We start from the raw sequence: 26,688 nt of genomic DNA, 5'->3' as shown, positions 1-26,688 counted from the left end.
AATGGAAGTTGTTCAACTAAGTATATTTCTAGGTAATTCATGTTGTTTTTCACGATTGATTTCTCACTGTCATTATTTATTGTTCCACTATGTTTTTGTCATCACAAAAGTTGTCTGAAATTGTGTTTTCTTTCAAATCACTTAATTGCTTGTGATGCTGTACAGCAACACAATGTTGCAAACAGAGTGATCCCTTTGATACTCAAGTAGGAATACCTGTTGAATTTAACAATTTGCTGAGGGGGGCTGTTCTGATTTTCCTCATGACCCCTTTGAGATTCTCATTTATCAGAATGATAAGCAAGACAAAGCCAGATGTCTTACAGAAGTCCTCTGTGTCACCACAGTTATTTTGTCAGCCCAAATAATGACCCCATTTAAAGAGGGTGTGGAGGCTGGCAACAGCCTATTTTCCCTAGAAGGGACTAGAGTGATGCTAATTATATACCCATCTGTTATTTTCTTACATGTTAATGACTGCAGAGACCTCACCGGCCAATTGTTTCTCGATATTCCTGGCCAGCTAGTTATAACTTTCATTCTCTCACTTGGCTTCACTTTCTTAAATAGCACTTCTTTTCCAACTGTCATTTTATTTTTGGAACGCAGTCAGTACCAGGCTGGCAGTGTTCTGATGTGATACTTCAAGGCATGTCTGCTTAGTTCCAATAATTGCTTATTCTGTTCCAAAAAAACCTACCTTGGTTTATTTCCTTCAAAATGCAGCCCCGTTTCCACCTTAACTTAGCCTTGAAAATAGGTGCAGAAACGGTATGGTATTCTGCTCTTATTCCACCCTGCACTGATTTCTGTATCATTTCTCACAGTAGGTACGTGCTTTCTAGGGGCATGTTAAGATATGTGGTATAATTGTTTTTCCTCTGCATTTAGGAAAAGAATTACTTGTCTGTGCAGGATATTGGGTGGTTGCTGGAGGTGGCAGAATAGTCTTTTAAGTGGCATTGGCTGATATGCTACCAGGAAACTTTACATTGTTTCTGCTTTTCTAGATAAGGCTCTAAATTACCAGCGGTACCGGCTGTGCCTGAATTTAAAGATAATGGTAATAGCAAGCTGCCACATAAATAAATAGTTGAAAGTGAAAGGAGGAAGGTAGCTTAAGCAAGCAGCTCATGAGAAAGTATTCATTTCCAAAATGCAGCAGAGAAAGAAGAAAACTAAACAGAGACCGAACCTTAGATGTTCGCTCTGTACATTAGGTTTAATGGTTCTATCAACGGCTTCATATGACAGGAAATGATCTGGGCGTTTTGTTCACTTATTCTGGATGCCCTTAGTTTCAGAGAGCAACTGGTAACATGGATTGCACCTCGGAAGGGGACAGCTGAACTCTCCCTCTGGCTTTAGTGAGGAAAGAGCAGCGATGAAATCCGTGGACTGTGTGCACGTCATCCAGCAGAAGGATACCGCCTCCTCTCCCTCTGCCCCCCCTGGTGCTGCTTCAGGCACCGCGGGACTTTTTTCTGTCACATTCCTGTGGCTTGCAATGCTCCTGTCCTCTTGTCTTGCAGCAGTGTCTCTTTACCATGTTATCGCCCTGAAAACAGAACTAGAAGCTCTGCGCAGCAAGCTGATCTACAGGGTCCAGGCGAGGTCTCTGCTAGACCAGCCACCCGTGTCCTCCGACGAAAATAAAGCGGGTACCCCTGCTTCTTCCTTCCTGCGAGCGTCTGCAGCTGGCACCGGGCAGGTAAGCCAGAGGAGGGCTGGGTTTTGGCTCGCAGGGGATGAGCGACCGCAGGGCTGCTCTCATGGATTGCTGCTTCTCCCCCGCAGGAGAACAGGCTGCCTGGCCCCGGCCCAGCCGAAAGCTTCCAGAAGGAAATATGGAACGGGAGCGGAAACAGGGGAAGGAGGTCTGTTGTGCACACGGAAGAAAGAGGTAAATAGCATCTGGTGGAGTGGGTTGGGATGCCGCGTCTGGATACTGTCTCGGGAAAAGCAGCAGTGCTTGACCGGTGCCTTCTCCTGTCGGCGGACCTGTGCTCCCAGAGCCCGTTACGGTTTTCACAATTACCGCTGAATGAGCGGTGTTCACTGTAGGCATGTCCTCCTAATGGTTACCATCCTACGTAAGGTACCAGATATTCATGCTATCTGCCAGTTGGACTTCGAACGTTAGATCCCAAACCTGCTGCTTGTAGCAGAGGTATTGCTCGATGATGCGGTAGAGCCGAGTAAGGCAAACTTTAAATCATTCCGACAGTAAACTGCTCGGTTCCAAATCCATCGGTCCCAACTCAGGCTGATGCCTAACTTGTTTCTCTTTGATCAATAGTAGGGAGGGAAAGCTATTATTAAAAACGCCAAGTCATTTTTCTGGGAAAACATGCTCATCCTAAAAGAGAGAAGTAACAAGAAAGCTCCTTAACTTTAGGGAAGTAGGAGTTTTCAAAGAGAAAGGCTGACTTGTACCTGTCAAAAGAGGCAGACTACAAGGAATTCAGAAGTTTAGCACCATTTCTACATTAAAACAATCTATTAATATATTGGCAAAATTAATAAAGGCATGCCTATCCAGCAAGATTTTTCTTCTATCGTGGCCTTTTTAAAAGGTACTGCAGAGAACACTGAAGACTGTGCTCCATAAAAGACTTCTGATGCGTATTATAATGTTGGAATATTGATGGCATACATTTGTTTCCTTTGGGGATAAAATGCCTACATTTTTTTTTCTTTTTCTCTTTCCAAACACACCAATGCCTGATAGGATGAAATACAGAATTTTATTATAAGAGTTTGCATACATGCTTTAATTGCACCGAGCAACTAAAAATGTTCCCGAGTTGCTAAATCAGTTCAATCCTCTTACGGATACTTTTAGATTATTTTAACTGATGAAAGCTGATATCTTAAATTAATAATAGATGAAGTGGAAATGGAGTAATTTGTAGGTAAAGACTAAATCAAACTTTGCTTAAAATATGCTTTTGAGTAACTAATTAATGTGAAATGTATTTCACTTAAGCTTCAGCAAGCTAAATGAAATTTAAGTTCTAGAGTATAATCACTCTACTTACCTCCACTATTCTCAAAAGAGAATATTCATTTAGGACGCCACCCAAAATCCATAGGTTTAAATGGGCTATATTCTATTTCATTAGTAACCTTTGGTTCAGGGTCTTGGCTAAGAGCAATTTCACAAACAGGACGGAGGACAAGATTGCTTCAATTGTATTTCTTGCAGCCTGTTTCCTATCACAGGAACCACAGAGCTTCCCCGTTCTCCCCACCCTAGCATCTCCCAAATAAAAACTAGTGATCTAAAGCACAAGTATCATCAAAAATAAGGAGGCATGGCTTTTTTTTTTTTTAATTAATTTTATAGCATCACTACTCTGCAAGTTATGTAGTTCCTTTCATGGTAGCTTTCATCTTTATTCCTGTTACTATTTGAGGGTGTATGGGGGAGAGAAGGGTTGTGGGCTCCTCAGCTGTGCTTCTGGCAGACTTAAGATTCTTCTCATCAGGTAGCCACCTCTGATTATACCTATTTACCTTTATTCAGATAAAATTCTACTTAAGCTACTTATTCCTGTAAGCTTTTTTTTTTTAAAAAGATACAGCTGGCTTCAAAATTATTTAGGATGGATGACAGAAGGCACAGAAATATGAACATTCATTTAAAAGGGAAAAGCTACATAGGTTGACCCACTACAAAACTGTTTTCTCACATGGCCATCATATTTTTGTCTATAAAACAGTAAATTACAAATCTTGCATTTATATAAAAGGTCATCTGTTAGACAGGGCTACCTTTCTGCCTGCTCTAATTAAAACAAATGAAGCCTGTCAGAGTTCAGTAAGATGTTACATTTTCTTGGATCAGATTTCACTGATGGTCATGAACCTACTAGTTAATAAATTTTGTTTTAGCAGAGTGCATGCAGTAAGAGAACATGGTGTTGTTCATGGTGCTGAATCCTGTCTGGCCCTTAGTTGTGTACACAGAATTACTAGCCCTGCATTTTGATCTTCTCGTGTCCATTTCTGGGTACCGGAATCCCAGCAGTTCTCCAAATTGTCCCACAGATGCACTGCACTCATTCTGGTACCATGGCAGATAAATGAGGGTATTGAGTGAGGTGCCTTGTTCTTGTCCTATTTCTGTTTGCTTCAACAAGGTCTCAGAGTCTGGTCTCATAATTAATTGTTGATCCATAATTTCACTTTAACGTGGACCAGTTCCTGAGAAAGTGAATATTTGAAAATGTCACTGATATATAATTGCTTCTCTTGTGCTTCATCAGAGAGCAGAAGTAAAATATAGAACCATTATTTTGTTTATAAATAAAGCTATGGTTTGATTCTGTTTCCTTTTTAAACTTTCATTATTAAATTCCAAAAGTGGATGCCCCATGATTCTTTTTAGGCCCAGCACAGCCTTTCTTGAACATATGGTATTTCCACTTTAATTTTTTTTTCTATTTGCTTGACGTTCTGTGCATAAAAGTGGCCACAAATTAGAATTTTAATTAAAATGACAACCGAATGAAAATGCTTATAACACAAGGTGGTTCTTTCATATTTTTATGGGGTATGCGTTTGTCTGTGTTCATGCATAAAACTATTAGTCATCAGTAGTTGTACCTTTTGTGCCTTGAGAAAATTTCCAGCTCAAGTAGGTTGAAGAGATTGGTTTCAGGCATCAATTCCAAACAGCTAGCAGTCAGAACCAGAGTTCTCAATACAATGAGTAGGAATTAATAGGTGATTTTGAAAGTTACATATTATTAATATTCAGGCAGATACATCATCTAACCACTTCGAACAAATGTCATATCAGGACACATAAGAACAGATATAATTTTTCTTATTTGTCTTTATTTTTATGAATTTTGCCCGTAGAGGAAAATCAATGCACAACAAAAACCTCTCCTTAATTTTGCACCCTGTTGACAATTACTGATTGCCTTGCCTGCGTGTTTCTTTCTAAGTTGTATACGCACTTGAGTCTGGGAACAAGATATAGGTTCCATTACCTAAGCCAGTTCAATGTACAAATGTCAAGTTTCATTTACATGCTCTCTCTGTGCCTCGTTCTGATCGTTATTGTGGGATTCTGTTTCCTGCGGCCAACTAGGGAGGTGAGCATCAGGTGTTCTGTAAACTCAGATTCAGGCAACATTCTGCTGGAGAATGCTCAGGTTGGAGCACCCATGGACTATATTTACTTTGGTGTACTGAGGTTGTCCACCTCAACCAGACTGATTGCATGTGTGGAAGGAACTGAGGAGAAATTCTAAGTAATTCCACAAAGCAATGAGGCAGGCTAACCTGGCATGTGAATTGGCAATTTTATTTTTTTTTTTTTTACTAGCATTCCCCAGATTCTACTCCAATATCAGTTGTGTCCATGGGAAATGACTATTGCCATGCAAGTGTGGTGTTTAAGTTGTGAGAATTTTGCCATTGTTCTTGGTATAATTACCTTACTGGCAAATTGATATATTTGCTTTGGCAAATTGGCACATTTGTTGGTTAGAAGTGTTTTGACTCTGTATGTTGTTGTTTTAGATCTCCGCGACAGAGGGATAGCAAGAACTTTCACAAGTGGAACTTGACTTTAGTGATCTTTGAATCAAGAAACCTAACCTTTTGTTACTAGTCTAAACAAATGCCATGTATAAAATTCCCTCACCAAATATTCAAAATACTTATTTTATTGTTTGAAGAGGGGAAATATAAGAGTTCTCTTAATTTAAAAAAAAAAAAAAAGGCCTACTTCTTGAAAAGATATGTTAAACTTTTTTGTTTCTGCTGACAACAGTCTAACTCAAAAGGAAGTAGGCCCTTCTATGTGAAAGGATAGAAAATGACTTGATACAATGCTGCAATTTTACATGAAGAATTGCACTTAATGAATGAATGAGTCAGTGCTGTGTATTATGCAGAACACTGTGCAATCAAAAATACACAAAATAGGCTCTAATTTTTGAAAACAATATTCTGCTTTATACTGTATAATAGAAGTCTACATAAAGTATTCTTAATTCTTAGTAAATTATTTCGTTGTTATTCTGATTGTAACATGTTACTGGTAATTCTGTTAAGGTCAAAATAAATCTATCAATATGTCGAAGATATTTGTTAGATCTGAGTCATATCTGTAACTATGACCAAGCAATTTTAATGCAGGGACTGATTTAATCCATGATTAATACCATATAAAGACTTCTTAATTAAAAAGCAGCAAACTTAACCGGTCTAGAAGAATGCACAAGCAAAATGTAAAAGAAGATCTCTTGTGATGAGAAACAAAGAAGTTAAGGGAAGAACTACAAATTGTTCAAGAACATGCATATCATTTATAAATGTAATTATCTAGTGTTTAAGTATGTTTTGGGAAGTCTACAGAGAACAGATCTAGACCAAAAAAGGAACCTAAACAAGCAGGTCTGTTTTTTAAAGTTCAGGGGTTTTGCTTGGTTTTATTTCAGCAAAAATTGAGATAGATGTTTCAGACCTCAGATATCACAACTTTAAAATTTATGCATGAGTTCACAGATAATAAACTTGAAGTTTTGTTTGGATGGATTATGAAGTTAGATTGCAAAATATTAAAATGATTATGCAAGTTAAATAATACAAAAACTTGCATGGGAGGGCAAATTTGATTCTATCAATATCAGGTCTTAAATCATGCAGATATGCAGAAAGCTGCATTCCTATCCTGCTGCAAAAGCTAGCTTTTTTAAAAAAAAATTGTGGTTACATTGCTCAACCAGTGGAGAACACAACCCTTCATGTGCTGGCTGTGGTTTATAAAGGCATCTGGAGTCACTAACTTCTTCAGAATTGGCTGTTTTGTTCATGGAAGAAGGCAGACTCTGAAATGTTGTTCTCCCCACCCACATCCCGCAGAGCGGTTAAAATCACAAAAAAAAAAAAATATGCTTGTCAAAGCAAAGCTGTTATATGAAGTCACAAGGGGACAGAGCATGCTTTATTGGTCTAGATACAGTCTGTTTTATACAGCTAGACCTCATGGTGACACTCAAGTCTAGATATTTTTACACATTTTTAAGAGGTGTTTTACAAATCCTGTATTCTGCTTGCTTTATTAATTATTCAGAAATCCTCTAGACTAAAAAGCTGATGCTCAGGTTTGATTTACACTGGGCTGAAGGCCATTCAGGTAGAGCTTTTGATTTATTCTGCTCAGTACTGTTAGTAACTATTCAACCCATATTTTGTAATGCATATATTCTTGACATTGTACTTCAGGTAAGATTTGGGTCCTTCTTGGAATAGAATTGCTAACATTTCTTAACAATGTCAACTTTTTACTGAAAATCCCCGTTAATCTTCCCAGAAAATATACTCTGTACATCCATATCTTCTCCTTAATAGTAGTGTTGTTTACTCTGAATTTGTTTCAATGAATTACTTAATTTTAAACCTATGTAGTTCCATTGAGGTCAAAGTGAAGTACCTGTATATACTGGAAATAGTTGTGTGTCAGTCTTGGCTTCTGAACATTTCTTTGAAGCATGTTGTTATTCAATCCCTCAAACAGTTTTTTAGATATTATTTGTCCTTTGCAGCTTTAGGTAAAACAGCCACTGTGCTAGTTTCTGTTCTCTTTATTGTTATGAATGACACTGTTGTATCCATATTTCTCCATGAAAAACAAGCTTACTGTATTCTGTGGAGCCTTATTTCTACCTGCATACACTAAAAAAAAAAAAAAAAAAGAGACAGTGAGACTTCTTTAGAGAGTATATGTAGCTTTGATATCTGTAGCATAAAGCAGAGTTGGTATGTGTTTTAAAAAGATGGAAAAGATCTCAGACTGTACGGAACTTGCCAATATCAATTCCTGTGTAGCAGTTCTCAGCAATAACGATTAGTATTTCAATGCTGCAAACAACTGAAACCTAAATCCAGACTTGCAAACTGTGAATCAGGATAGTTTCAAGAATGTCAAGTCTGCAGAGCAGGTTTAACGAGGTTGCTAAAGTAGCCATATCTTTCATTGCTTGTAGGTGCTACTCCTTGGTACCCAGCTGGATAGCAGCTGGTTAGCATAAATCATAACAAATCCTCTCTTGGTTAGTCGAAAAATCCAGTGGCCATACTAATGAGTTCTTTTTAAAAGCAGGAGTGAAAATTTTGATTTAGCTTACTGAAATACTAGGGAATCAGCAAATTCCATTCAGTAGGATCGCACTCTGCTCCAAAGGAGAGTGAATTAATACCTTGCGAAATAAATTGCCTGATATGCTTTGTTGTGCGACTCCAGAAAACCCCATTTCAATTTTATTTGGAAGCTTCTTTTTCAGAAAATTCTGTCACTTGCAAGTGTGATAGAAAAATGACTGACATATAATACCTTTTTTGATTTCGTGTTGGCTTGGTTTTTCTATTCCATTCCTTATCAGAAGGCAGGGAATTCAGATGTCTTTAAATTCTTGGTTTGAAAATCGGTAGATTTTGGCACATTATTGATGAGTATTGACAGCACTCGAGGACACGTTCCAGTGCAGGAGATGGGAGCTTGCAGGACAGCGTTCCCGTCAACGTCCGTAGATCTCGCGGGTTGCGTGATTGCTGCGACGCTGATGTGCTCCCAGGCATGCGCTTGAACCGTTGTCCGCTGCCGGCTGGCACCGCTGAGTGCTGGTGAGCACCCAGCCCTCCTCTGGTGTTTTCAGGCAGGTCCCCTTGGAAAGGAGACTTGGATACAGAGAGAGGCCGCTTTCTCCTCAAACCCTTCTGCCGTGCAGCGAGAGGTTTGTGCTGCTGGGCGCTGGGTTGCACGTGTGGGTACCACTGGCTGATATAGAAACAGGACCCCATGGAGCAGGGCACTGCCTGTCATAGGAAGAGTGGCCAACTCTGACCCACAGCTTTCTTACCTGGAAAGAGGTAAACAAAAACGGAGATTTGGCAGTCCACAGCAGAATTTTCTTCTCTTGACTCTTAGTAAATTCCTTTGGTTTCTGTCAAGTGCGGTAAATGTTACTAGTCAGTTTTCCAACCTTCAGTGTAGCACTAGAACCAGATGTTTTCATTAAAATCTGCTCTATGCAAATGCAACTATCCTTTCTCTCTTTTATCCAGTTCCCTGACGTTTATGCTAAGCAGATTTTTTTAAAAGATTTTTGTTTCATTTGCAAGCCTATATTTTAACATACTGCAATATTTTTCTCTGATCAAACTCCTATTTTCTCAGTGTCGCCAGTCTCTACGGTTTTGAGTAATGCATCAGTTTTGACATATACAAAGCTATTTGTTATGTGTGCATTAATTGCTAACAGTCATCTCTGTATCTTGCCTCTTAGTCTCAGTATAGGTTGACTGAGTGTGGGTATCTGAAAACATATTGAAAGTACGTGTATATGGATTTTGAAAGTGTAGCTTGAAAGTACCGTGTAACCAGTATATATGACTAATATTTTATAACAACTGTGACTGGAAACTAATTTCTCTAAATAGTATAGTAAACATCATTAGAAAAATCTCATCTCTGTCAGAGGGTTGGGGGCTTTTTTGAGCTTTTGCTTAGAAAATCAGGCTAACTGATGTGGTGATTCCTAGCTCATTTGACTTACTGCTACATTTTTCAATTATATTAGGACCAGAGATTAAAACAAGCAAGTATTACTTGTGCTACTATCTGAGGCCTCCTGCTGAGCTGCATGATCTGTGAAAGTTATCTAGTACATGTTGTGGTATGAATTTTATTTTGGCACATTTGAGTAAGATCTGCATTAAAATCAATAGATTATGTTTTCAAATAAGTGGTGAGACCAAGAGAAGATTTTTTTCATGTCCTGTTTTTTTTTAAGTAGTTTCTTTGATTTCAAAATGCTTTCACTTTGCAGTGCTGCAGGCTTGTTTGCAACTGATTGCTGACAGCAAAAGTGACATCCAACAGAAAGGTAAGAGTATGTTCCATGATTTATAGCTAGCTATTCCATGTATTAACTCTTCCATCCAATTTTATCTAACTTCAAAGCAGTAACTGAGTTATGTTACTGAATTAAAAAAAAAAAAAAAAAGAAAAGAAAAAAGAAAAGAGGTCCCTGCATCTGGACAGCCTTTGCAAATATCTTCTTTTCAGTGGGGAAATCCAGCTAGGGAGACTGGAAGTCTTGACTAGAAGTCAGCTTTGTTAATTTTTGACAGATGGAGATAAAGAGAGTAACTTTTCCTTCTGATTACCCAAACTTATTGTTTACTTATTGATTACTAAAACTTATTGTTTCTTTTAGATGATTCAAGCATTGTCCCTTGGCTCCTGAGCTTTAAACGTGGAACAGCTCTGGAAGAACAAGGAAATAAAATAGTGATCAAAGAAACAGGATATTTTTTCATATATGGCCAGGTGAGAAAGCTCAATTCATTTCAGCATCTGACTGTGTAAAGGATTTTTAATGTCTCCATACAATATATTTTAAGTCTGCACCTCTTCATTCTGTAGGTTTTATATACTGATACAACATTTGCTATGGGACATCTAATACAGAGGAAGAAGGCCCATGTGTTTGGTGATGATCTCAGCTTGGTGACATTGTTTCGCTGCATCCAAAACATGCCACAGTCTTATCCGAATAATTCTTGCTATACTGCTGGTAAACATCTAAGTTTTCCTTTTCTTTGCAAATAAACTGTATCGAATAGAATCTGTAGTGTTGGATGATTAAGTGTTGTGGCAGTTGTAAAGAAAATGGACTGCATTCATGGATCTGGTTAATTGCAAAATTACAGAATACTTAAAAAAAATATACAGTTTTATATGAAGTAGAGGCAGTTGGAGGGTATGCATCTGACTTTGGTGATCTCAACAATTCCCCTCTCTCCATTGACTATACAATATGGTTAGATACTTTGGTGCTTTCAGTTAGATGCAGCCAAAGGAGTATATATTGTCCTTATCAAAGAACTTAGTTTAACTTAAGGGTTGAATTCCACATTTAGTTATCCCAGTAAAGTACTTAGGAGCTATGTTCTGCTTTAAAACATCATATATGAATTTTAGCTACCCAATTTTTGCATACCTGACTGTAGGATTTCCAAAGATATTTCTTATCAGCTTAATTCTCTACTCCTTGTAATGGCTGCTGCAGTTTTTACTCTTTGGTTAGATGAGAAGTAGTTAATTCCTATAAAGAGCTCTTTCTGACTGCACAAATTAGAAACACCACAAGGAAGACCAATTAAAATATTTAATGCAAGTCCAGCAGGCTCAATGCTCTATGTATATATATATATGTATATTCCTGCAGTAGCATTTAAGGAATTATTGTCAAGGCCCATTAAACCTTGTTTGGTAGCTCTTACCTGTCTGTCTTTTCCCCTTAATGGTGGGTTTGAGGGTTTTCTCTTTTGTTGTTTTCCAGCAAGATCTGTGTGAATAAAAACTACCTTTTTTTTTTCCAATGCCTTATAAAAAAAGTGGGTGACATTGAATGACAGAGTTGCCTGTTGGCAAGTAATGGCATTAAACAAATGGGATGGGGAAGGAAGCTAATTTCTTCTTTTTTTTTTTTTTTCCAAATAAAAATAAATTAGCTACTTCCTTCTGGCAATTGAGGCTACCAAACATTTTCTTTAACTTTCTGCCCCTCCACCCATACATTCTGTCATCATAACCACCTTCAAGTTCATCTGTCCTCTTATTTCACCCTTGTGTTACTCCCCCTCTTAACGAGGCTCTCTGCTCCATCCTGCCACTTCAGGGTTCCTGCTTCCCAAATTCCCACCCTTCTGCTTTCACCTGGGAAACCAAATCTCACTGCAGTATCTCATGCTGTTGAGCACGTGTCGCAGCAGATGTCAGATGCGCTCTCAGCTCAGTGGCTGCGACGTAAAGGCGAAGTGCTTTCGGTTACCGCATCAGCTGGTGGACGGCTGGCAGGAAGCAGACTTCTGTGCTCTGCAGTGGGTCAGCTGGTGTCTGGTAACTTCATTTGGTCGGTAAAACTCGTCAGACCTCCTCCAGAATTCTGTGTGGGAACAGAGTGGTCTAGGACCGGCAATACCCAATGCTGACCTTGACTGCCACACCACCGTAACGCGAGGAATCCGAGTACACCGCCGTTACGCATTTTTGCAGTGCTTGCTTAAGTGGACTGTGCTATGGTGAGTGCAGAGTGGAAAGCAGGTCCAGCTCCACAGAGGACATCAAGTGTCAGCTTTGGGTAGGCTGCAATTTGTAAGAATGTGCCTAAAGATAAAAAAAGCACTCGTCACAAGTAACAAGCCATGCTTTTGTTTGTAGGATGACGTTTAGTGACTTTTTGAATACTGTTTATGGAAAGAATGTATTTGAAATATTAACTTTAAAATATCCCAAATCTTTTGCCAGGCATTGCAAAATTAGAAGAAGGGGATGAACTTCAACTTACAATACCACGGAGGAGGGCCAAAATATCCTTGGATGGAGATGGTACTTTTTTTGGTGCAGTTAGACTCCTCTGAAGCCCTTCATTTCTGCTGTCATGCTTAGTGCAGTTTTCTTCTTTTCCTATGCCTTTGTCAGAAAAAAAATATTCAATCGTAATAAAGATGCCAATTCAGTCTCTCCCCGTCCACCACTAGCTTCTGGGAACTTTTCTTCGGTTTAATAAGCAGACCCAAAACAGGAAACACACCAGACAAACTTGTGAGATATAACCATCATGTGACTACCAGAAAGCCAATTTATTTTAGACAGTGGGAGACTCTAAATAACAACTGTAAAGCAATGGCTTTTGGCTTTAAAACAATTTCTTGTCCATAAGGCAAATCAAAGGAGTTGACCATAAAGTATAGCATAAACAAGACCACTGACTATCAAATTATTATCCATAATTGAAAAGAAAAACTAAAATACAAGTACATCTTAGATTTGCTTTGTTTCATCAATAAAATATTTGAAGTACGAAGTATGGGGAAGAAATATCAAAAAGTAGATTCTTCATCACAAAATTGAGGTGTCAGGTGGGTTTTGCAGGTTTTTTGTTTTTTCTTTGACACCAAGATTTTGGGGGAGGAAAAAATCTAAATGTATGGGATAATGAAAACAAACTCCTCAGAAATATACAGAATAGTAGCCACTGGCTTGCTGCTTCCCTGTAAACAAAAGGTGTATAAGTTACTAAAATCTATTAGTATTTACTAATTAGAATTAATTTTACTGGGAAAAGAACATGTAAGATGCTTCAACAGCTCGATCTTCAAAGCATTGCTACTCATCAAGGAATATATGTATACTTCTATGTAAGCAAGGCAGGTATAGAAAGAAACAGTGAGGTTAGACACAACACAGTAACTGGAATTGGATTTCTGGCTTTGTAATGTCTGCAGTCATATATAGATGTTGTGTGTATATACATATACACAGTATATATATGTATATATATGAAAGTATGTACACACACCCATAAGCCTTTGACATTTGGGCATAGAATTTTATCTTCTTTTGAATAGTTTATGGAATGGAAATATTACTGCATACATATTTTTTTTATTTTTCTTGCTTTTTGCTATGATCCATTCTATGCAATACAGTAAAAAGAAAAATCCAATAAACCTGGAACCAGCCACACAACTAAGAAAGTACATTTGTATCCCAGATATCTAGGCTCAGTCCCTAAGTTAACTATAGGCTTTTCCTGCAGTTTTGAATATATTGCTCAACTCTGGTTTACAAAAAAAATCAGACCTGTAGAAAGGCTAAACAGATGTCTGTTTTTCTTTCTTTTGTTTGTCTGCTTTGTTCAATAGATTTATGTATTTTTAACCCCAAGAATCTGTGTGTACTGTGTGGTCGAGGTAATAGCGTGGTCAAGGCTTCTAGGAGCTATTGTAATACAAACATTGAATACTTACCCACTGATCTTCAAAGGAGTATTGAAGTGCTACTGGAATAGATAAAATAATAAAACCGACAGTAATGAATTGTACTTCATTTGAAAATATTTTTTAGGGGCTGAGAATTGTCATATAAGCTCATTTAGTAAAGAAAAGATGCTTTGTATATTGCAGTCTCCTCGTCTGTTTTTATAAATTGTGCTGATTTGATTGAGTTCTCATGGTGATAGACAACAAATAAAAGAGATTTGGAGCTAGGAATTACAGACTATGGTAAACTAATGAAACAATTAATCCAACTTCTCTGTGCTTCAGGAAGATATTTTGGCAATAAGCATAGGTGTATTGGATTACCACACCGGGGTTTTTATGAGGCTTAACTACAGTTACGAAATGTCTGGAAGTCCTCCTTATACAAATTTATTTATTTATGTGTCCTGGAGCCAAAGCAGCTGCTGCTGCTTATTATTATTATCATTATTATTATTATTAAATTTTGATGTGCTAAGTTTGCCAAAAAGACATTTGAAATCCTCTACAGGAACCCTCAGTTTAGCCAAAGGTTGTGTGAAGCTGAACGTAGATAAAACAATTATTAGCATGCAGTGAGTTGTCTGTTATTACTGACATACCTTAAAGACATGCTCTGAGTCTCTAATCAGAAGCCTGTTGATTTTAGCATTGTCTGATGACAGAAAAAAATGTTGTTGCTGTTGCTTTCCCAGAGACTTGATGGCTAAACCTGCAAGTCTTTGGTATGTAAGGTTCCCCCGTGCTTTCAGTGGGCTTGTGTGTGCTTAGCTTAAGCCAGTTCTGAAGGTGCTCGGCACCTTGGTGTCAGTTTGATATAAACAGACGCAGTGTAATATTTTAAACATACAGCGCATAGCAAAAATTCTGTGAAGCTAAATCAGTTGTCATCATTGCCCCTTTTCCTCACCATATTTCTTCCTTCTGCTGCTGGCAAATGTGGACAGCACAGAACTTTGGAAAGTGTTTGGGGTGTGGTGTGGCTTGGAGGAAAACTTCTCTCTTCTGAATAAAAAGACTTCTAAAGTGTTCCCTTCCTTTAGTAGGATGAAACCAAATCTCAGGTTTCTTCACAAAAAAAATGTGACTCCCACATGTGTGCAAAATGCAAGTCAAAAGACTGTTCAGGTACTTCTACTGACAAAGCTGGCAATTTTGTTGTTAGATTCATTTTCTGCTGGCTTCATAAGAAAACTTGTCTTTGCAAAATTAATCTGCTTCTGCACAAAGTTGAGTTTTAACAAGTCAGCATTTTCTGACCAAAGCAGGAAGAAAAGGAGGATACCTCATTTCTGATGATTCTGCTAACAAACTGGTGATACATGAGGTAGCAAAGTGCATCTAGACCTCAGTCATGCTTATGCTTCAGTTAGTGGGAGTTACTGAAACTTTCTGCATTTGATAGATGTTATTTAAATAAGTGTTAGAGGTAATAAGTAGTATCTAATTGGTTCATACTGTATTTCACATTCTTATCAAGGATACCTAGCACTTAAGATAGGTTTTTGCAAATGCAACAAACTGTGCGAATACTCTTGTTCTTTTTTTTATGTGGTGTTAAGCAGCATCATGGCAAACGTAAGGGACTTGAACATTTTCTTTCCAGTAAATTTTCACAGAAAGTGTGAGCTTGTATCATTCTTTCCTTTTTAATCATGTGCAGTTGGCAGATATATAGCTGCTTTGAAACATGTAATTTGTGCCTTAAAAATGAAAATATGTCTGTTATATAATACGCAGTCACACACCCTACTGACATACAGAGTATGCTCATTGCATGGCTCTCCCGTCTCTGACTATTTCTCAAATTGCTCAGCGTTTGCCATTGTAAGACCTCAAATTCAGTTGTCCCGTAGTTTTGGCAAGCTTATACTGCTGGAGTTGAGATTTTCTGTATCTCTGGTTTATGTCTTATGTTGAATTGTCTTGGATAACTTCAGCACCCAAAGTTCTACTCCTCTCAAGATGAGGGTAGGGAAAATGAATTGTTTGGATTTTATTTTAATGATTTGGCTACTTTTTCTTTAGAAGGGTCTAGAGACTCTATGCTTTGAAAGAAGAAATGTGTGTAATGTGGGGTTTTGCTTTCTTTTAATCAGGATTTTCTTTCTTTCTTGTGCACTTGTGCTGGATGTATGCTTTTGAAGAATATTTTATGCTTTCTCATGTTAAGCATATTCTGTTCCTACAGAACTTTCAAAAGGGAGAGGAAAATGTTCCCAGCAGTTTTGTCTCTTGGCTGAGTCCATGTATTACCACCATCAGTAAGATCTAAGGTTGTCTTTCAGGGTCAGTCCGAGCAGCAGTGAGAAGGAAATTGATGCAAACACTAGGAAGGGGGAAGCTAAGTCTGTGATGTAGAGAAGATCTCATGGAGTTTGCAGGTTACATAGAGTTTAGGGGTGATAGGGAAAACAAACCCGATTTGGAGCTGGACTGCAGAAATTGGAGAGAGACCTTAACTAGGATTTGGTTGCTTGTGAGGTGGGGAGAAATGCAAGGGCATGAAATGGACTGGCTGTGAAAAGCCTGGGAAATAAGTGAGGTTATGCAAAGACAGCAGCTTTGTGGAAAAGGGCCAAGGGTTCCTGGGGAAAGCAAGCTAAACACAAGTGCAGTGAGCCCTGTCAGAGATGAAGGCTAACAGCATACTGCTCTGTATTAACAGGAGTGCCACCGGTAGATTAAGGGAAGGGGTTATTCCCCTTTTCTTGGCACCTTTCAGGGTGTATTTAGAATACTGCATCCAGGTTTGGACACACTACACCACACATACAAGGACAGGGAGAAACTTGAGGGAGTCCGTTTGTAATGCAAGGGGGTGGTTGGGTGCACACGCTTGCCCTATGAGGAGGGGCTGAGGGAAATGGGTTTATTCAGCCTGGAGAAGAAGCTTGGGGGGGTCCTAGTAGCAGCCTTCCAATGCCATGTCAAGAAAACAGAATCATACCCTTTGAGAGGTCCATGGGGAGTAAGAAGAGACAATGAGCACAAATCAAACCAGGAAGTTCATATTTGACATAAGGAAAAAAATTACCGTGGTGTCATGGTCTATTTGGATTTCTCAAATTTACTGGTCAATGTACTCTGTAAATTAAACTTCATTTTATGAGCTCATTAGGAAAGAAAACAAGCATGACAAACAAAGGTTCAATCCCCTTTGTACAGACTAGGCTAACGTGAATTCACTAATTCATCACTTAAGTCATGAGGTTTCTAACTCATGAGCTCTCTAATTCGTAATTGGCAACTTGTAACTCATGCACCTATGAGCAAACCAGTTACCTAGCTGATGGGGAGAGCACTCATCCTTCCTCCTCCACCACAGTGAGGGTGTCCCCTGTATCCCACTGAGAAGCATGAAAGCCTCAGCAGTCTGGCTGCTGTGGGATCTGCTTCAAGAACTTTTTGGGTAAGCTGATGTATTTATGCCTTCCAGCTTGGAAGTTGGGTCTACGCCATTTCTGTGAGTTAGCAGATTATGAAGAAACTGTCAGACAAGCAATCTGCAAGGATGATGGCTGCAGGAGACAGCCAGCTGCAGGCGGTAATGGCTGCATCATGGCCTTTTAGCTCTTTCTGGTCACTGTGTCCTGCCTACGTGTTGCCATTGCTTTGACCCAATGGTGCTGATCCCAGGATAGGTCAGGCCTTAGCACGAGCTGTGTGTTGGCCAAAATCTGAGCAGGAATTGAGTGGAGTCAAACCATGGGGACTGAAGCAGGTTGCCCAGAGGCTGTGAAAAATCCATTCCTACAGATTTCCAGCACCTTAACAGATAAAGCCCTGAGCAACGTGGTCTGAATTCAGTGTTGATCCTGCTTTGAGCAGGCTGGAGTAGACCTCCCAAATGATCCCTTTCCCCTGATCTATGGTAAGAAACCAGGAGATGTGGGAGGCATAGAAAGGTCTGAGACTGGTGGAAACAGGTCAGAAAGGGTCCTGCTGGGGAAGGAAAAGGTGTTCGTTTTCTGAGCGCAAATGGAACGTGGGTTCCTCAGTGTGTGCTTCAACAGTAACAGCAAACATTTCTGTAATGCACAGGGCAGGTTCCAGTTAAGCACAGCAAACTGCTAGCAGTCATTGGGTACTGAGTGACCCAAAACTCAAGAGTGTAGATTGAATCAAACCATGTCGCCAAGTAATAACCTTCCTTTACTCACTTGCAAGTTTCCTTCAGCTTTTTTTTCTTTCTGCCCCCTCCTCCTCCCCCCCCCGCAATGGATAGGAGACACTTACTTCATCCTGCAGAAAATGGAATACTGATGGAAAGTGTTTTAAGCTGGGTCCCAGACTAATCTTCAGAAATATTGGAAGGAAGTAGTAAATGAGACAGAACATGCAAGAAGAGAAGTGATGATGTCCTATTGAAATGAGAATTGTATTCCCTTTCTGTCTGTAAGAGCTGGCTGAAAAAACATATTTACTTTCTGCACAGATTTTGTGGGGGTTTTTTGTTGGGTTTTTTTTTCTTTCTTTAAATCTGGGGTTGTTTCAATTTTGACTTAAAACCATTTCTCCCAAAACTTTTTTGGCAAATGTAAGTTCTCTCTCTAATCCTGATGAACATGAATTATTCCAATGGCTACAGGAAATCCTGTATCTCAATGTGCAGGTGAGTTCCCCTTTCAGACTGAGCTTGGGGTACTTGCCTTCCAAAGCTTCCTGGCCTAGGGAAGAGTCTTGATGAGCTCCTCCTAATCTGGAGGCTGCCACTTTCAATTTCCCTGGCTTAGTACCCAAAAGCGCTTTTGGAAATCCGAGTTCCCTCCAGGCATCACTTTCAGCTTGGTAACACTTCCTTCAGTCTGAAATATTTTAAACAGAACATACTAGGCTCTGCAAACTGGCATTTTTGGCAAAGCTCTATTTTGTCTGAAAATTGCCGAGCTGCCCTAGTCTTTACCGCAGAGTTCCTTAAACCGGATTTTTCACAGGTGGTCACTGATTGAGTGTTCCTCATTCTCTGGCTGACTGACTGATGTCCTTGTGGTTTCATTTGCAGAAGTGTTGGAACTCACAGCTGAAACTGAAATTAGCAGGAGCTGTGCTTTGAATATCTGGAGGGCTGTATAATTCTGTTTAGAAATACTACACCAACTAGTATTCTGGAAAAGCCCTGGGGGAAATAAATTCTGATCTGGAGGCAAACTTTTTTAGGAGTGTGCAGTCAGCCAAGAGCTATGCTTTGGAAAAAGTGGGAGGAAAGTTCTTAAATCATTGCTTGGGTGCTGGACATTGTGTGCATTCAGTGTGACAGGGAATCTTAATGGAAAGGGCAATGTGAGGTTATAATAAAGGAACTTCTGTTGCAGGTGCAAGGAAGTAGAACTAAGATTACAGAGACGATTTTGGCCCATCTTCACTGTGAGCATTTAACTTTGCATTGGAACACTTGGTGGGTGTTGGAGACAGGACCTCCAGGGGCCTGTTCCTATTTTCAGGGCCAAAAGAGAAGTTCCACTCCCCACAAACCTCATAGAAACTACTACATGTAGCTGTGGAAGGGGTGGTGACAGTTCTACCTGTGCTTAGACAGTGTTTGCCGCTCCATTAAGGGAACTAGAAAGCACCCACTTCACAGTTCCTGACACCACTGGAGAACAAACCTAGCACTTTTAAAGCAGGAAGAGTAAGGGGGAAATTTGCCAGAGGACAGCAGATAAGCAGTGTCTGGTAGCAGACTGCTGGCTCAGGGTTTCTTACCTAGTTTTGTTTGTCCTCTGAATGAGAAGGTCACAAGGATGACAGAGACTTGAAAAGCTATACAACTCTGTTTCACAATAATCACTTTATTGAATTTTTTTTGTTTGTTTTTTTTTTCTCAAAGAGGATATTTGCCACCTCCCCCCACCCCAAGAAGGGTACAGTAAGAGCAAAGTGAGTAGATGGGGTGCAGTGACATGTCAGATGCTATGGCAGGCGGGGGAGGAGAGGTGGCTGTGTGGGCGGGGGGCACAAAGCCCAGGCAACGGCAAGAAGACTGCAGTGCTGCTGCTGCCTGTCTTCTCCTACTGAATCAGTTGCTCCATGCAACCTTTCAGTCCTGTGCTAGTCTGGCATTTAATCACAACTGGCAGGTTTTTTGAGAGCAAGTTCATGATGGGTCATACTTATGTCTCTATTCAATTATCAGTTGCAATTACCAGCCAAAATCACCAGTCCCAACACTGAACCTGTAGAAGAATACGGGTGATGCTCTATTGAGATGCTACACTGGAAGTGTAAGTCAGGGTTGATGCAATCAAGCTGAGCAGGCTGATGAGAAATGAGGTTGAGACTAGCATTCTTCATCTGTAAAATGATGACAGTATACTTTCCTACCTGTTAGGCTGCCAGAAACGTATCTTCCACCATCAGTAGAAGCAGTGAGCAGTGGAAACAGAAGCACATAGTCTGCTACTTTTTCCATCACATATTTGCCTTCTTTCTCTACTTATTCTATCCAGAAGCCCCTTTTCCAGCTTTCTTTGGCCGTGTTCTCTCTCATATTCATCACCACTATACTCAGAACATACAAAAAAAAAAAAAAAAAAAAAAGGCAGCTAGAAAAACCAAGAGTTTTTAAAGCAGAAAAGTAGCTAATTTGGATTGCCTCCCTCATTAGTTCTTGGTGGATAACCTCATAGAATCATCATCATCACCATCACCACAGCCCGACGGTACAGCCGCCCTTTCCCTGCCCAAGGGCATTAGTGCACACGCCAAACCGAATGATTGCACATTTTTCTCTCTGCACAAAGCAAACTGGTAGTAAAAATCCTCTCCCCTTTAAACTGAGTGTATCACTTCTGACACTGCAAGTGACAGAGAAAAAGGAAAAGAGAAAGAGAAAGTAAAAGCTTCTGGAGCACCAATGCCGATGAAGTAATCTTTTGTGCCTGTGAATTAACAGTGAGCCAAACCTGTCTGTTAGGTATTGCATTTGCTTTTGAGCAAACCCACACCAACAAAACTGCTTCCTTGAGCTTCCTTTGGTTTGTCTAAGGGAAGAGAAACATTTCTGGTTTATTTCTCAACATGCAATATTTACTTGAGAGAAAGAGTTTGAAAGGGAGCGCAGCTGACATACAAAGCCCGGACAAAACTAGTAATCTTAAACAGCAAAGAACTGGGCCTTCCATCCTGGGCCTAATGTCAGAGAAACTGGGGGGGGGGGTTAACTTTTTAAGTGTTTTGGTCACTATTCTAGTATGGATTAGGCCTACCTTATCATTGACTTTCACTTCCTTCTGTTTGCATGCCTGAGTCTATGCACTCTTGATGTATATGTTTGACAGTAAGCTCCCTGGTATGAGAAATTCTGATTTATACATTTATTCATTCACACATTCCTAGCATGAATGGATCCTTCTGCAAACCCTGAGCAGCTGAATGCTTTGTTTTGTTTTGCTTGTTAACCAGGTTGAAAAACGAGGGTGTAAAGAAGAATATGGTTTCTGTCATTTAGAAGCCAATGCTCTGAGGTGTTTTTCAATAAATCCATTTTCCTCCCCTTAACAGCATAGGGGTGAGAAGAAAAATCAGTACTTGTTTTACCATAAGTATCTTACCTTTTTGAAGGCATTGCTTGTATTCTTGTAGCTATCCTCACATTTTCATTGGTTTCTAATACACATTTCATATTAGCTGCAAACCTCTTTTCTGGTAAAACCGCAACAATGCAAATCCCACCCCTTCAATACTACTCTCAAACTCACAGCTTCTAGAGCTGGCTGATGTGTTGTTTTACTCTCCTCAAATACTTGCTTCTTTGGAGATGGTGATTGCTTATATATATTCATTAGTTCTCTCCATAAAGGAATTGTACTAAAACTGATCCCTTGGGATGCACAAGCTGCTGGTCCGTGAAGAAGAGCCAAGCAAAATGGCAACATTATGCACCATTGTGGCTAACCTCTGCCTTATTGCTCTATTTTCTTACCCTGATGCTTATGAATGTAGCAGATCACATTGGCTTTCTTTAAACACCCAGGACAAGGTTCTTCTGACTTAATGAAGACATCCGTAATGAGGATGCTTCCACATTTTGAGGCAACCATCTGGAACGCCACTGTAGTCCATGGGGAGAAACAGGCACTTCTGTGTCAGTCTGTCTCTTCCTAATGCAAATGATTCATGGGTTGGGTGCATCATAGTGCAGATTACCTCTTTTTTTTTTCTTCTGTGACTATAAAACCCTCAAATTACCACCTCACACAACGTAGCTATCCAAATTTAGTTCCTAATCTCACTCTTGATTACTGCAACAGCTGGGGGATCACAAAAGGGAGCATGCCATTTCATTGCACAGCTTCCCATGCAGGAAAGGAGCAGGACTATTGCGGAAAATCCTACCTGTTGCAGCAAGAAAAGTGAAGGCTGAGAAAGGAAAAAGACTATTGTGTTACACACCAATGTCAGGCTTGCGATAAATCTCTTTTATGTGTTTGTTAATCAAACCGGTTCTGTAAAGCCTTGCACACTGTGTTCGTTTTTGCAAGGCAGAGTTGGCCTTTGCGAGCAGGTGCGATTGGAAACTTCATAACTGCAATGTCTTGCTAAGCAACAAGATGTATTAGCTTTCATTGCCTAATAAGGATGTATTTTAAAGTAGGCATGCTCCAGATGACAAGAAACACAGAAGACGACTATGACTCCCCCAGTAACAAGGTGCAGGAGGTACTAAACAAGCCCACGTGGGCCCAGACTCTGGACTCTAACCCAGCAACAAAAAAACTATAAAAAGGGGGACTCTGAAGGGAGGGGGTGCGCGCTGTTGGTAGAGCAGAGACTCCCCAGCCGCTCAGCGCTGTTTTGCCTGTTTGCCGCTTGCTTCAGTAAACTTTGATTGGATTATCCACGGACTGGCATACAATTTTTCGTCGCCGCTTATAACAAGGCTCATGTATAGTAGAATTATTGTATTACACCCAACTGCAGAGGGAGAAGTGTGATTTAATTGGAATTAATGGGTTAAATCACATTACTAATTTAGAGATTAAATGGGTTGAGACAAGCTTTGCAGGAAGGAAAAACAATAACAGTCTGCAAAAGGGGCAACAATGGCATATAAAAATAAATAAAAGATGATAGCCTTTACCGCATTATTTGTAACTTGGCATTATGTCACAGATTTAAAGGTGATCTCTTTTTCCCTGTTATGTAAGACTCCTTTAGAAGAGGTTTATTGGGCAATATTTGCTAATAAACTGGGTAAGCCAAGTAGCCAAAGAAATTCTGAGTGGAAGTGAACTATATTGAATTGGAATATATCAATAGTCCTGTTAAGAATATGAGTGTATTCATAGATTGTTTCTAATGCAGAATATTGTTAGTGAGCAGAAAGCTGGAGAAAAGTCTCAAATTTATATATTTTTTTATATATAAATATACACGCGCACATATGTATATACACACATATACTGACATTTAAAGAATGAAGTGGGAAAACACGTAGATACTGTTTTAAAAATTATCAAAGACCTTACATGCATTTCTTAAGAGGGTGGTGAGGCTTGTGGAAACCTAAGGCCTGTACAGGAAAAGCAGTAGTTTTACAGAGTGCCTCCTGTCTTCTTCCAGCATCCTCCTGTCTTACCTCTGGTCTCAGAACCCAATTCAAACAACAAGCTTGTGAAATCCTTCCTCCTGAGGGCCTCTGGGTGCAGCTTTCAGGTATCTCCTTGTGCCTTCACCTCCAGGGCCACCTGCTCCAGTGTGTCCTGTTCTGCTTCTCCCCAAGGAAAAGATGGTGGTCTTTATGGTATCACATAATTTATGCTATTTGTATGCTATCATATGGAACAAACTATGTTAGTTCAAGATCATAGTCCATGCTTTGGACAAATTATTTCAAGCCCTGTCAGTTTTCCTGTTTTCCCCCTTTTGCAATATCTTATTGTTCTGGTTTCATCTGGGATAGAGTTAATTTTCTTCCTAGTAGCTGGCACAGTGTGTTTTGGATTCAGTGTGAGAATAACATTGACAGCACACTGACGTTTTAGTTGCTGCTAAATAGTCCTTATCCTGAGTTAAGGATTTTTCAGTTTCCCATGCTCTGCCAGCAAGCAGGTGCTCAAGAACCTGGTGGGGAGCATGGCCAGGACAGCTGACCCGAACTAGCCAAAGGGATATTCCATACCACAGAACATCATCCTCAGTATAAAAACTGGGGGGAGCTGGCTGGGAGGCACGGATCGCTGCTAGGGCATCCATCAGCAGGTGGTGAGCAATTGCATTGTGCATCACTTCTTGTCTTCTCTTGGATTTTATTTTTTTCCTTTTTTTTTTTTCTTTTTTTGTTATAGTCCTTTTCATTACTATTGTTATTATTATTATGTTTTATTATTATTATATTTTATTTTACTTTAGTTAGTAGATCGTTCTTATGTCAGCCCATGAGTTTTACTTTTTTTTTTTAATTTTCCTCACCACCCCACTGGGAGGGGGAGGAGTGAGCAAGCAGCTGCATGGTGCTTAGTTGCTGTCTGGGGTTAAGCCACGACAGACCCCAATACCTTCAAAAGCAGATTCCCAGGGGGCCTTACTCACCAGCTCCTTCAGCGGCCCAAGAGTGTATATATATATATATATATATATATATGTGTGTGTGTGTATTTATATATGTTCCTACCCACGGAACTCCATGCTGCTCAGCCAGAGAGGGGAGCAGGGTGAGGGCGCTGGGGCTGCTTGTGTTCGTGGGAGCACCCCAAGCACCCATGACCCGTGTGGCAGGGGGTGTGTGGGGGTGTCTGTGTCATGTATGTGTCTGTGTGTGCCTACCCATGACACAGCTTCACTTTTGCTCCAGGTTAGTGTTGGGTATATGGAGCAGCTGCAGCCTCGCCTGTCGCAGGTTCTCAGATCCAGCAAGATGTGTTTTCCTCAAACCAGGAGTGTTAGTGGGGTCGGTGTCTTGTGCCACCCGCCCTGTCCCCGCTGGGCAGGTTCATGCCCCTGCGAACATGCCTGGACACCAAGCACCCTCTTGCCTGCTCTGCAGCTCCCCCGCCACGGGTGCTGACCTTTTAATTTTAGTAAATGCGGCTTTTGCCTTTGCAGTTTCGCCCAGAAGCGAGGCTGAGGATGCATCCCACAGGCCACACACACACACGACAGTGACATGGCCAGCTACACAGACTGCCACGGACAAGACGCTGCCTTCGGCTGCACCTGCTTATACAGCTCCCACAAAACAGAAGACAGCCATGTCCCCTTCCACATCTTGGGCTGGTTAGTTAAGAAAGGATGTAATGAGATACATTTTATATTTAATAAGATATTTCATAGCCCTTTATCTATTCCCCCTTTTGTTCTTTCCCCATTCCCTTCCCCTGCACCTTCCCTCACCAGCTTCCATAGTTCCACTGCCCCCCTCCAAATAATGGGACCAGCTCTGCTGTAAAATTCACTGGAAACATGGGAGATATTGGTAAGAGCTTCAGTCTCTTGCACAATTTCATCTGTCTTTCTCTCTTCTAGTGCCATTGCTCCACTGCCATCCTTAGCTGGGACCTCTTATTTTCAAGACCGAGTATTACCCAGCACTGTTTTTTTGCAACAATAAGAACGGATCGCAGAAAAGGATCCTCACTGAGATGAATAAAGAGGCTAATTTGAAAAAAGAAACAAACAAACAAACCACCCGCCTTATTTTCCTCTCTCTTTCCCCAACTTTGCTTTCCTTCCTCTGCACCTGGGGAAGAATCATGACCGCTGCTGGAGTTGCTCTGACAGCCAGACTGAGGGAAACATTTTGAAAGCATGGCACAAAATAACTTCAGGCTCCTGCCATTTTCTTCCTATATGCATGAGAACACCTCTCCCAATACAGAATGGTAAAGCTGAGCTGAAACCATGTGCATTCAGCTGCATTTAGCAGATGCAATCTGCTCCAGCTGACAGATTAAATCAATAAAGGCACTCTGACCTCAGCAGCTGGGAAAACCTTTTCCACATGATGCCCTTCCCTGCCCATGAGAGGATGAGCCGTCCCTCAGAAGAGGGAGAGAAGAGAGGCCATGCAGCAGGGTCCCTTCATCCCAACCGTGGGCACCCTTGACAGCTCTACATGACAGACATCAGCCTCCATTCTGAGGAGAAGCAAATGGGTTTGGCAGCTGGTAGTCGCTTTCCAAAGTCTGGGGGAAAGCACTTTCCCATGCTTCTAAAGCAGGCTCACAATTGTCACGGCAACAGGGGAAGAAAGAAAACATTAAAAATATAGATATTTGTTCTGTCAAGTAAGCAAAAAAGTGAGCTGTCCTCAACTGCTCAAGAACATGATCCAGCTGAGAAGCTGGATAACCATCACCTTGCAGACATGCCAGTGGCCAAACAGAAGCGAGGAAGAGTTCCACTGTGCTGTGATATACGGCCTCCCAAACTAATTGTACTTGTCATTAGCAGCAAACATTTCAACACAGTTGAGATTTTAACCATGCCACATTCTGAACCTCCCTGTGCACAGACAAGAGGGCTTACCATTTAAGCAATGAATGCATTAAGCTCTCTGTGCCACATGAGTAATGGTTTAATGTTCATCTGAGCCAAGGGGTGGAATGGGACTGACCAAGAAACACCTACAATGGAAGAAGGCTCAGTGGAGATGGGAAGAGATCAGCTCCCATTACGTATTCCACAGAGCTCTTTGGATTTGACTGGAAGCAAAACACAATGCAAACACCCAACTACTCCCCAACACTTGCCAGCCTCTTCTGCTCCTGAGTATCTTGCAAATGCTTTCTGGGGACCTGCAGTGGCACCATATTGGCAGAAAACCAACTATGCACGGAGCTGTCAGCAAGTCCCACTCTGCTCTTTGACCTGGCAGAGCATCACCAGGACATT

General features: G+C 40.4%; 1 protein-coding gene across 5 annotated transcripts; it reads left to right on the top strand.

Annotated features, from left to right (window-relative positions):
• The first annotated feature begins 602 nt into the window (after positions 1–602).
• On the top strand, positions 603–26,688 carry TNFSF13B (TNF superfamily member 13b). 5 transcript variants are annotated; one of them, XM_049816017.1, is made up of 11 exons: positions 603–1,711; positions 1,798–1,903; positions 9,852–9,908; positions 10,242–10,354; positions 10,451–10,601; positions 12,338–12,418; positions 22,451–22,515; positions 23,419–23,599; positions 23,901–24,060; positions 24,650–24,745; positions 24,901–24,948. In XM_049816017.1, exons 1-9 carry the CDS (start codon positions 1,385–1,387, stop codon positions 23,999–24,001), a joined length of 1,182 nt encoding a protein of 393 aa, XP_049671974.1. In that variant the 5' UTR covers positions 603–1,384; the 3' UTR covers positions 24,002–24,060; positions 24,650–24,745; positions 24,901–24,948. The 5 variants fall into 5 exon arrangements, with proteins under 5 accessions (XP_049671974.1, XP_049671979.1, XP_049671975.1 ...); XM_049816020.1 differs by having other exon boundaries at positions 610–1,711; positions 22,448–22,515; positions 23,419–23,511; positions 24,901–24,946; XM_049816018.1 differs by lacking the exons at positions 24,650–24,745; positions 24,901–24,948 and having other exon boundaries at positions 607–1,711; positions 22,448–22,515; positions 23,419–23,976.

Source organism: Accipiter gentilis, chromosome 13, assembly GCF_929443795.1.
Source record: "Accipiter gentilis chromosome 13, bAccGen1.1, whole genome shotgun sequence".
Taxonomy (NCBI): domain Eukaryota; kingdom Metazoa; phylum Chordata; class Aves; order Accipitriformes; family Accipitridae; genus Astur; species Astur gentilis.
This window is presented reverse-complemented; position numbering and strand designations above follow the sequence as displayed.

Coding starts and splice junctions, on each gene's coding strand:
- TNFSF13B (XM_049816017.1), top strand. CDS start 1,385: ATGAAATCCGTGGACTGTGTGCACGTCATCCAGCAGAAGGATACCGCC. Junction 1,712..1,797: donor CTGCAGCTGGCACCGGGCAG/GTAAGCCAGAGG, acceptor TCTCCCCCGCAG/GAGAACAGGCTGCCTGGCCC. Junction 10,602..12,337: donor TAATTCTTGCTATACTGCTG/GTAAACATCTAA, acceptor ATCTTTTGCCAG/GCATTGCAAAATTAGAAGAA.